Raw genomic sequence first — 12,211 nt, 5'->3', positions numbered from 1 at the left:
AATATTATTGAACTTTGCAACTATATTAAAAGTAAACTTTAATAATAAAGCTTCCAACTTCAACAATAATGTGAACCATTCATAGATACATGCGAAACATCTTTTCTATCTAGAAAGATGTTTTAAAAGTGAATAGTCAGAAGTTGATCATCACAATAAGGTGATGAAGATGATCATCACAATAAGATAAGAATATATCAGGCTTAGTTGTGATTCAATGTTCTAGTTTATGTTGAATCAGTCTTTAAACATAATTCTTATCTGATTACATTCGTACGTAAAAACAAAAATACTGTAAATTACAATTGAAAAAAAAATCGCTTATTGAGGAAAATCGACATAAAACACTTGTAGAGACAAATTGTTTAGGGTAGGGACAATAAAGGTCTAATTTGACTTTTAACACTTACATTGTGAAAACCAAACCAATTGTATTACAACAAATAATAAATATCAAACAAGCAATTATTTGACGATTTTCTGTAAAACTTCCAGCTAATTCATCATTGTAAAATTGTTTTTCTTTGCTGTTTTTTTTTAATTTGTCACCCGATTCTTTTCACCTCATAGACGGTGTAAAAAGAAACGGCCAGAAGGCAAACAGATCTAATGTTTTATTTTTAATTTTAAATTAATTTCACGAAATAATAGCTACATTAGTAAACCAATAAAAAATATATTTTTTTTTGGTACATTTTTATAGAGATAATACTGTATATAACAATAATTTTGTCAGAAATATTTATCAGCAGAGTTGGAATAACCATTTATTTGATTTATTTCTTGTACAATAGTTTCTTTAAACTTGATTTACTTTTCTATTCACTGATTTTTATTGTTCACATTTTTGCCAGAGCAAAAATTCAGTTGGCTCTTTTTACCTCACCCCCGTGTAATGTTTTATAGAGTTTATATAAAAAAAACTGTAGAATCTAACTTAAAATCAACAATACATCTTACAAAACAATAAAATAACGTATACTTAAATATTATATTAAAGTATCGTAAACTAAACAATAGTGCTAGAGAGACAAGAAAAAACTTTCGTTAATAAAAAATACTTTTGTTGAGGATTTCTTAACTATACTTATTTTTAAGATATCGGCGGTGGACCTTTTTACCCGCGTACCTTTAAGCCCCGCGCTACTATTTATAAAAATATTTATATAGTACAAAACATATGGTGTTTTTTTTTAATATTTATATAGAGGTAATTGTGATTTAACTATAAATTTGCACTTCATACCATTATGATATATAACCTTCATAATAAAGCTTTCTGAAGTTTGAATACTGTAAAATTGATACGAATATTTTAATATCTATGTCTTTAAAGTTTAAAATATATCTTACAGTAAGCTTTTCTATCATTTTAATGTTCTCAATATCTTCGAACTTTATTAGTATTTGAGCTCTTTAAGCTTTTCAATTGAGTAGAGTATTTGCCTTTGTCAATATAATTATATTTAACTTTGCTTTGTACAATAAATAGAAAGTTTTTGCGGCGTCTTTGTTGTAAATAGAGCTTTTCAATTACATCTTGTTTAATAGAAAAGTATTTGAGTGTGCAAAATCATGGAAGGAGAGTACTGGTTGCAGTTTCATAAATAAGTTAAAGCCCTGCTATTTCTTCTGTTCGATTACATGATAGCTAGCTTGAATTGAAAGATTTATAATAGAAGTTCAATAATAATTCTTTGTTAATTAAGTTGCTTTCAAAATCCTTGATTTCGGGATTGATTTGTATGAAATCTAATTGATATAAGATTTGTGTGAAACTTATTTACAATTTTATATTAATAGAAGTATTATATGTTTATTTAGTGTATGAAAACAAAACTTTTACTAGCAATTTTTAACTTCTCGCACGGTAAGTTATAGTAATTGCAAAAAAATCGAAGAAGAAAATTTTTGCATATCTTTACGTATCGAAAGTTTTTGAACATTTTGGCATAACTTAGAAAAAATGGACGTATGTGTGTTATGAAATAATGAACAGTTATAGAATTATTTTTACTTGATTCTGTAGAGAAATAGTTATAACATCTAACCATTTTTATTTCCTACAAATACAATGAGTGAATCTTAAGATATTTTACTTAAAAAGCAAACTGTTACAACAAACCTTTAGTTACCCCATATTTGATTTGATTGCGTATGTAAAAAAGCCAACATATCGTTCGATAAACATGAGCAGCTAATAAAAATTTAATATCGTTTAATAAAGGCGCAAATAATTTTTTTAGTGGCAATGAGATAAAACCTATCAATATAGATTATACTTTTATGAAAACAATTTGAAAAAAAAACCATATCTGTTACAAACCTAAAATATTTGTAAATGTTGGAAATAATTCCTACTCGTTCAGTATACTTGATTTATTTTTCCATAAACTTGAATTGAAAAATATTCTCGGTTGATTAATATGTATTTTGATGAAGGAGATCGATTGTATTTAGATGAAAAAAAATGAAAAGGCCTTAATGCGTATATTCGTTTTACTCTACCTTAAACTTACACATGGTTTTGTCAATTTAGAGATGACTCGGTACGGTTGGGCTTTTTTTTATTAGTCATATTTTCTTTAATTTATTAGCTAGTTGCGAGAAAAGTAAATTAAATGGTAATTTGAGCAATTGTGGAATTACTAAAATACTTTAGCTTCAAATACGATTCATAAATTGAAATTATACAAGGAAAGGACGAGTGTTACAACCGTCTACATCCCAAGGACGGGTAAAAAATATACATTTTGTTTTTAAACACGAAAACGGTTTATAACGACTTTTATTGTCGTGAATAACAATAAACACAACATTAACATTTAAACTAGTCGGTATTAGTATTTTGCCAGATTTACATGAACTTCCCGATATATGTAAATAATCGACTTAATCAATAAAAAATGAATTAGTTTATGAGTGATTAAAAGTATTAGGAGTGGATTTATTACACATCATTGAACACGAACGATCACGTTAACTCGGAGTATTTTCTAAAAGCAAATTTTCAAAAATCAACAATTTTTATATTTGAACCAGTTTCCGTAGGACTTCAATGGTTTAGTATGTTCATTAAGACCAAGCACTCAATTGTTTGTTATACCAAGTAAATCGTTTAATTTTGATTTTAACAAACTTCAAAATAACTACTCATTTTAGATGATTATTTAAAATTTAAAAGACCATGATATATATCGTCAAAAAAAGTTCCATAAAAATCGGTTCAAATTTTTTTTTCAACAGTTAATTACAAGAAAACGGCTCGGTAGATTTTCACCTAAAACTAATCAGTATCAGTTCTAACTAATTTCTTTCGAACAGTTTTTGATTTTTCAAAATCGATTCGGTAGTATGAGCTTAAATGTTGACGAAACGTTTAACACTTTTTTCCAAATATCAAAGAAATGGCTTGGCAGATCTTCGCAAAATTGACAAATACCCCAGTCAAATTAAAGCTAAAAAAGCCGTTAGTTAGGAATAATTCGCATAGAGCTGAAATTTGGTACAGATGTTAAATATGCCATTACAAATGAAATGTCAAAAGTCCCCATCAATCCGACGTCTGCGATTTTTTTTTATTCAAGGTCAAAAGTGCAAAATTCTCCGCCGAAACCGTAAAAAATTTCAAAAAAGTATGTTAGATAGGTTTATTTGTTATAAAATTCTCCATTAAATTTGTTTTTTTTTCTTTAGAATCACCGTTACTGATATATTGCCGTTTGAAAAGTTGAAAAATTCATATTCTTCATAATATGCAGCCTTTATACGTCATCAAACGTGTAATACAAGCAAAAAATAAGAGTCCGTTGGATTCTGTTTAAATAGTGTAAGTTTAGTGAAATTTTTGAAGTGTAAAACTATAGTGTCAGCCCCTAATTACCTTAGTTTTTGAGCAACGCCCAAAAATGGGTCACATATTGTGTGTTCAAAGCGAATAAGCGAAACTGGTGTATGGCATCGAGCTTTAAAACAAATTGCTGGAATTTTCTGTACCAAAAATAAAATTTTATATATATATATATATATAATTAAATCGGTAAGATAATCGAATGATCATATATAATATATAATGCTCGACAAAATTGGTATTATTATTTGCCTTTTTAATATGCCGTCGAAAGACATTATAAGTTTTGAGTTTTTACAGTGTTTATATAAAAACTTTTCTTGGCGTAATTGCAGGTGGTGTTTACAGAAGAATCCGTAACTCTGACATTATGCGAAATGGGATGCGCTCTGGATTATCTGCAAGGCAAGGGCATTCTGCACAGGTATATTAATAACATCTCATACTTCAATTCAATTCATATAATTAGTTGTGTATAACTTGGTGTCTTAAGTAAATTGGAGCTGTTTTATGAATAAGTATTATTTTAATAAATTCGATAAAAAAACTAAATTAGAAACATTTGTGTATTTAGAACTTCATACCAAGGGGGCGTCCATTAATCATGTGAGCGATTTCTAAGCATTTTTAGACCCCTTCCTCCCCCTTGGTGGTATGTGGTAATATTTAACATTACCCCTTCTTCTTCCCCGAACAACATTACGTGTATTTCTAATTCCTAGAAAAAATCGTACATTTTTTAATTTATTTGTAAAATTTTAGATTTTTTTAAAATCAAGATAAAAAATAAATACGTGATATTTTACTAGGCCGCCCCTCTTCAAGGTAATATTTCGTGATTTTTTGTCCCTTTAAGGCTCACGTGATTAATGGACGCCTCTCAAGCTCTATCAAAACTACTGAAATTTTTGTTTTCACTTGTTAAATCAAATTTTTAACTTTGTTTATATAATATCATGTAATTATCGATTGTATATTTTTGCTTTCTTTTTAATTTTGTATACAAGTAGATTTTCTGAATTTTTGGCACGTACCTTTAAAATTAAGTTAAATACAAACGTGGTATTTAAATGCTTCCCTTTAAATGGTTGAAATGTTTGCTCAGAGTTAATCTAGAAATATGTAATGTTCAATTAGAAATCTCACAATTTGCAGTTTGCATTTATGATCTACAAATGTTTCTTTTTAGTACATTTCAATCTACTATTCCCAAGTGGTTGAACCTGTCTTTTTGGAATTTCTTTGTTATTTTTTTATTCGTTTGTAATGCAGAATTAGAATTTTTAAAAAATCAGTTTTTAACTAGTTTGATTAATTATTTTTTTAGTAATTCCCTGACTTTTAATATAGGGTAGGGCGGGGTTAAACGGGACGGCCTGGGGGCAAACAAGTCCAATATCTTAATTTTAAATCTGAAGGGATTTTACGATATCATACCTATTCAACCAATGTGAAATATAAATTTTATGGGAGCATTTTTCACAGAGCTAAAACTGTATACAATTAATCTGGCATTTTGTCAGAAATATTGATCAGCAGAGTTGGAATAACTATTAATTTTATTTATTTATTTTTTATTATTTACTATTATTATTATTATTATTTACTATTTTTTATTGTTTACACTTTTGCCAGAGTAAAGGTTCAGCTGGTCATTTTTATCCCACCCAACGTAAGCTTTTATGGAGGTTATATAAAAGAACTATTGAATGTAACTTAAAATTAACGAAACATATTATAAAACAATTAAATCACGTTTACCTAAAAATTATATTGAGATCTCGTAAATTAAACAAACGTGCTCACAACTAAAACGAAACAAAATATTTTTGTTATGGATTTTCAAACATTGTTGTTTTTCTCTCGATAGCAATGTTGTAAGAATCAAGGTGATGGCTGGTTATACATTTTTCCCTTTACTTTCAAATATTGTTGTTAAAAAAATTATTAACTTTACTTGTTTTTGAGATGTCGGTGTTGAATCTTTTTACTCGCGAACCTTTAAGCCCCGCTGTACCCTACATATTCTTTCGAAATATATGTTTTATTTTTCGATTTCTCAATTTTATATTTTATTAAACATTTTAATTTTTTATATTAAATTGTGAATATTATATAATTTGCAAATAGCTTTATTCGTTCTTTCTCCTTAAATTCGCACTTAAAGATATTCGCACTCCATGTCAATAGTTTAGGATTTTTTATTTCTATCTATTTAATTTTATTTTTTGAAATTTCGTCAATTAGTTAAAATGGCGAAAATAATATTTAGAACTGATGTGTAACAACAATTGTAAATTCGAATTATAAATATGAGTTACAAAAGGTTCCATATAAAACACGTGTATATATGGTCCTCTTGTACCTGCAGACCATATGACCATAAAAGTTAATAACTCAAAGGAAATATTTCAATGACCCCTCATTTATACGATAATAATCAAGTTCATTATTCTTGTTGGTGTCTTTTTAAATAACAAACGACGTTTCTGCGAAATTATATATTTTGCTTCTATACAAAAATGTGATTCGCTAATTTACATACACTCCCCATAAAATCTAAATACTCAGTTTTTATGGAATTTGCATACAAACGTAAATTGCTTTTGTTATTCAACGCGCAGTTTGTTGGATCGCATCTCATCAGGGGTTTTTGTAACTACAAGACCACATTAACTTTATAATTAAAAGAATAACTTTATACGTGTAACAAAATTGATAATTTAATCAAATGTTTGTACCTATTCAATTAACATAATTGTTTTGTTAACATCATTATAAAGTAAATTGATTTGTAGCAATCGTAAACCACTCTAATTAGAGTATATTATATAGGTATATATATAGGTATATATATATATATATATATATATATTTAATAGTCTTGAATTTGATGTTGATACATATGTTTAATTTGAGTTAAAACGTCGGGCGTTACATCAATAAAAATGTATTTATTGTCAATAAAAAACATAAAATAAAAATATTTTTATTGATAAAACGCCCGACTTTTTAATTCAAATTGAACATATATATATATATATATATATATATATATATATATATATATATAAGTTCTTGAGGGCGATACATCAAACAAAGAAAAGGCAAAGATTTATAAAATAATCTTCATTCCAAACCTTTCGGCATACAATTTGATGTAATCATCAGTGGATCTATAAGGTAAAACATTTTTGAAAAAATTATATAAACTATGTAACTATGGAAATTATAATTTTATAAAGAACCTATAAATATGAGAAAAAAACTAGGAAATAACAAAACAACAACACTTATCAAACTAAAGAGAGAAACTATAAGAGTAATAAAATTGATTTATATAAAGATATACACAGGGCCGGTCCTGCCTTGCATGCGATGCATGCAAAAATGCGGGTGCACGCCTTAGGGGGCGCCAAAACGAGTCTCGAAAATTAAATTTATAATAAAATATTTATATTTTTTATATGAAATCTGGAATTATTTATATAAAATCTAGAATACTTAATAAATTATAATAAACAATCTAACTTAACCGGGGATACGGAGACACAAAACGCATATTTATTTTGCAATGTGATATCAGTAGAAACAATTAATCAATTAATAACTCCGCAAATTAGTAAATAACAGCTCTGTTTATTGCTTAATCTACTTATTCATTTTTTTTTTGTTTGAAGTTACCTTGGAATCAGAAGAAATTATCTAGTGTTCAATCCCATAAGCGCAAACCTGCGAAAGATTAAATTAATTGTTGAGCATTATTGACGAAAAATTGCGAGCTCATTTAGTTGAATCGGAACTTGTTAAAAAATATAAACAAATTATAAAAAATGTCAGTGCTTAGAAAATGACTTGTTTATTCAGAGAAATTGAATTGTAACTTTTGCTTTTGTTGCAAATGTTTCGCATCTGTTGAACTTTGAATGTTGAAGACATGCGTGGAATAAATATGAAAAATGGAAGCAAAATTTAATTTGGAATGAAAATCTTAAGGCTTGTTATATACCTAGTGATGTCCATATTCTAAATTTAATAATTATTAACTATACAGAAATAATACATATCAATTATAATAAGTTTCTTTTTTCAATATTGTTCAAGAAATGTGTAATTTCTTTGCATTTTTCACTGATTTTTTAACAATACTTCTAAAATACGTTAAAAATTTAACTTTAAAACAACAAGCTGATATTCTGAATATGACGTCTCTTACGATATCAATAAGGAGAAGTTTACGATGCAATTTTGGATATTATAAATGATGAAAAATTAAATTAAATTAAAATTTAAAAAATCCAACATGAAATACGAGTGTTATGTTTGAAAATTAAATGCTAGTTTTTTTAAATATTAATATTGCACATACGTTAAAAATAATTGAAAATTTCAAAATACTTGATTATAATCAACCCCCGAATCGCCTGGATTTTTTAAATAAATTTAAAATCAATACATTTTATACGCTCTTATATATATCTAATTTTTGGTGCACTAAATCCAGAATAATTAAAAATTAATTTATTTATTTCACTTAATATTTTTGTTAAATTAAAGTTATAGAATTTAAGAAATGCATTTCAGAAATAGTATTTATTATTTTGATATCAAGATCTTTATATCAAAATTATAAATACTATTTCTGAAATGCATTTCTTAAATTCTATAACTTTAATCTAACAAAAATATTAATTCTTTTGCTATGGTAGTCGAACTTACATCCTCAACCAATTTACTACGTATTGAATATTACTAAAATATGAAATTATGACAGGGATTTATTGATATCGATAATAATAAATAAATTAAAAATCAATATAATTTTTACCCTTCTAGATTATATCTAATATTTTGTGTACTAAATCCAGAATAATTAAAAATTAATTTTTAAAAAATATGTAAATATTTATATAATTTTAATGATAAACTGTTAAAACGGTGAAAATTAATAGGGGGGGCGCTAGAAAAAAAGTTGCATGCGGGCGCTAAGGACCTGCCCTGCTTATATACATATATACATTTAGTGCAGTTATCTTTCCCTTTTTGAGAGCATATTGAATAGTTTCATAGCACTTCATAAATTGTTTTCTCTGGTTTTATTAGTTCTCAGTTTTAACTGAAAATTTTCATCTTTTCTTTGTATATTGTTCTCATGTATTTTCTGATTTGTGGATATTTAATTTACTTCTAGAATATTTTTATGTATTTGACCAAACAACTTCCTCGCTAGACTTTTAGGATGTTCAGTCAGACTGTTTTTATACTTCTGTCTATGCTTGAGTATCTCATTTCTGATGAAAAATGCTATAAATAGAACTTAATTTTATATCAAATATAAAAAATAACTTTGTTGTTTTGTTTGATGAAATCACATAATCAGAAGATGACTTCAAAGTTTACGTATCTATTCCCAGAATCTGTCAACAAATTTTAATTAAGATCTAGAAAACTTTAACCATCTCTGAACCATAGCAGCACTCATGGGTCCGCCCATGTATATTGTTATTATTAATAACTGCCCGTAGGGTAAGTTATTGTAATCGTCCGAAAATCGAAAATGAAAATTTTTGCATAACTTCACGTTTTAGAGGTTTTTGAACATTTTGGCGCACTTTAGAAAAAATGGATGGATATGGATACAATTTTTAGACCACGTTTTTGAGAGCACAGATCAACCGATTTGAAATATTCAACAAGCAATCGATTTTTATTGATAGGGAGGCGTACTGATTAGTTTTTGCAAAAGTCGATCCAGCCGTTTAGAGATATGAAGCAAAATGTGCAGAAAATAGAAATTGAGTTTTTGAGAGAACAGATCATCCGAATTAAATGATTTAATGAACATTTAATTTGAAATGATGAGAAGACGCAGCGATTAGTTTTTACAAAGATATGCTTAGTCGTTTTAGTGATAAGGAGCTAATAGTGTGAAAATGGCAGTTTTTGAGAAAATAAAGTTTTTAATTCGAATGATTCAAAAACATTTTGATTGTGAAGAAACTATTAGTTGAGGTAGGCAAGAAAATTCAGAACTAGTTGTGTATGGCATCGTGCCTTAAGGCAAATTGCTGGAACTTCCCGTACCAGAATTATATATTCGAGGGAAAAAATCAGTAATCAATAAAAATTGATCAACAATTTACAACAATTGTTTTATACATTTTCAAATAGATAATTATAATCACTATATATTTTATCGTTCATAAAATATACAGTGAGGATCTTCTCGCTCAAAGCACTTGAGAAAGTTTACATTAGCAGGAGGTGATTGAATGAATCCGTCTGAGGATTTATTTCTTACGATTAGAATAAGGAATTTGAAATATACACATTTTGACTCTGAGTTGTAAATTTAAAATTCATATTTGAAGTATAAAACTTTGTATATTTTTGAATATTTTGAAAATTATTTTTTCGGAATATTTTGAAGTTTGCTTGAACCGTATAAGTAAACTTTAAAAATTAAAATTCTTGTAAAAAAATTAGTACTCATTTTTAAAAACTTTATCAAATATCTGATAATATGATGTGCATACGTCTAATGTTCATTTTTGACTACCAAATATCTCGACAACCGCTAGAACTGCCTTACCAAAAATTTCATCAATTATTCATTTCGTCATTACAAGTAAAATGTTTTTTGAATCATTCAAATCGAGTACTCCGTTCTCTCAAAAACTGAATTACCATTTTTGCACTTTTTGCCCATATATATCTCCAAAACGGCTAAACCTGTCTTCACCAAAAACTAATCAGCACGTCTTTATATCAATAAGAATCGAATGTTTTTGAACCACTCAAATCGGTTGATTTGTGCACTCGAAATCGTGGACAAAAAATTTTATCCAAACATACATACATACTACACTCACACACCACACATGCATCATTTTTTTCTGAAGTATGCAAAAGTGTTCAGAAACCCATGAAACGTAAAGATATGCATTCATTTTCGATTTTTTGCGATCACTATAACTTACCTTATGGGAAGTTAAAAATAAATAATTTCCATTTTTTCATGTTTTTTAAATATCAAAAATGATTCAGATTTTAATAGTAATTCTAGCTATAATTCTAAAACTCATTTATATACTTCAAATAAATAAATTTAACTTTGCAATCCAGTTTATATAATTTTTAGAAATATGAGATAAGCTTTTTCATTCTAACTCTGCTTGATCCAGTTTTGTTTATTTACTTTTCATGCAAACATATATAAACATCGTCGTATAATTTATAAGTTTTTATATTTTGTCTATAAAATACAAATAATGAATGTTACAGTATTAATAATAATCTGTTTGAAAACATTTAATATTACTCGAATATTTTATTACGGAACGGAAAGTTCCAGCAATTTGCCTTAAGGCACGATGCCATACACCACTAGTTAGAATTGAAATTCTATATTCTATATTCAAACATAAGTTTTACTTTATCCATGATCTGTTCTCGAATATTCCCCATATGTACGTATGTGAAATTCGCAGCCATCGAACGCATTATAATAAAAACATAAGTTTTGAAAAGCAGTCATTGGGTGCGCGATATATCAACAAGGATAGCCCTTAAATTTGGTCCGCTGTCAAGTTTGATGTTGGTCTACCGCGTTATCGCCTGTACGCGGATAATAAAAATAGATCACACGGCATTATACGAATATTTATACCTATATAAAGGAATTGTAACATCGTAATATAAAACTGTATTTATGAATACAAGTAAACTTTTATTCGTATACCGCGTGTTGATGGCTCTATTGTTTCTCCAATATTGTCATCAAGACATAGACAAAGTTTTGCGTGACATTCGCATATGAAATAATTCCGCGAATATATCTATTCAAAGGTCGAAGCGGACGGTAGCGTATCTATTGTAAGGTAAATGCAATCAAATAACAGAAAGAATATAAGAAATTCTGTGTACGAAAAAATATTTTCATTTATTATGAGTTCAATGCAACGTTGCTTCGATCTAAATTACTTTGATTGAAATTATTGGATGGTGACAGTCCTCATAATACCTAAACTATACTGATTTTGAGATAGGATCTAGAGAAAAAAATATGAAGTACGATTGCTCCAACAAGTTCCCATTATTGCTTGCAGCCAGTGCCTCACATCAACATGATCTGTAGACCGTATTGTTTTTAAAGAGCCAAAAAAGTTTCTTCATTCGATTTCTTTAATTAATAACATTTCTTGAATGCAGATAGATCACTTTGTTTGTTATTTGCCAGCAATTAGTTTTTGCTTAGACAAATTAGTCCAGTCATAATGATGATTTTTCAAAAGTGTGCGTTTGGTACGGTTGTGACAAATTTTGTGGTGAAGATAAAAAAAATCTAGCTCAACTAACTGT

At 27.6% G+C, this 12,211-nt stretch overlaps 1 protein-coding gene across 1 annotated transcript in view; it reads left to right on the top strand.

Annotated features, from left to right (window-relative positions):
- Positions 1-12,211, top strand: part of LOC113375564 (serine/threonine-protein kinase 32B) — a 97,399-nt gene that overhangs the window by 61,105 nt on the left and 24,083 nt on the right. The window contains exon 5 of the mRNA XM_026615497.1: positions 4,186-4,274. Coding sequence (XP_026471282.1) covers positions 4,186-4,274 — 89 coding nt within the window. The remainder of the gene's footprint in view (positions 1-4,185; positions 4,275-12,211) is intronic.

Source organism: Ctenocephalides felis, unplaced genomic scaffold, assembly GCF_003426905.1.
Source record: "Ctenocephalides felis isolate EL2017-DRISC unplaced genomic scaffold, ASM342690v1 CF-g0.4_SCAFFOLD_01886, whole genome shotgun sequence".
NCBI lineage: Eukaryota > Metazoa > Arthropoda > Insecta > Siphonaptera > Pulicidae > Ctenocephalides > Ctenocephalides felis.
This window is presented reverse-complemented; position numbering and strand designations above follow the sequence as displayed.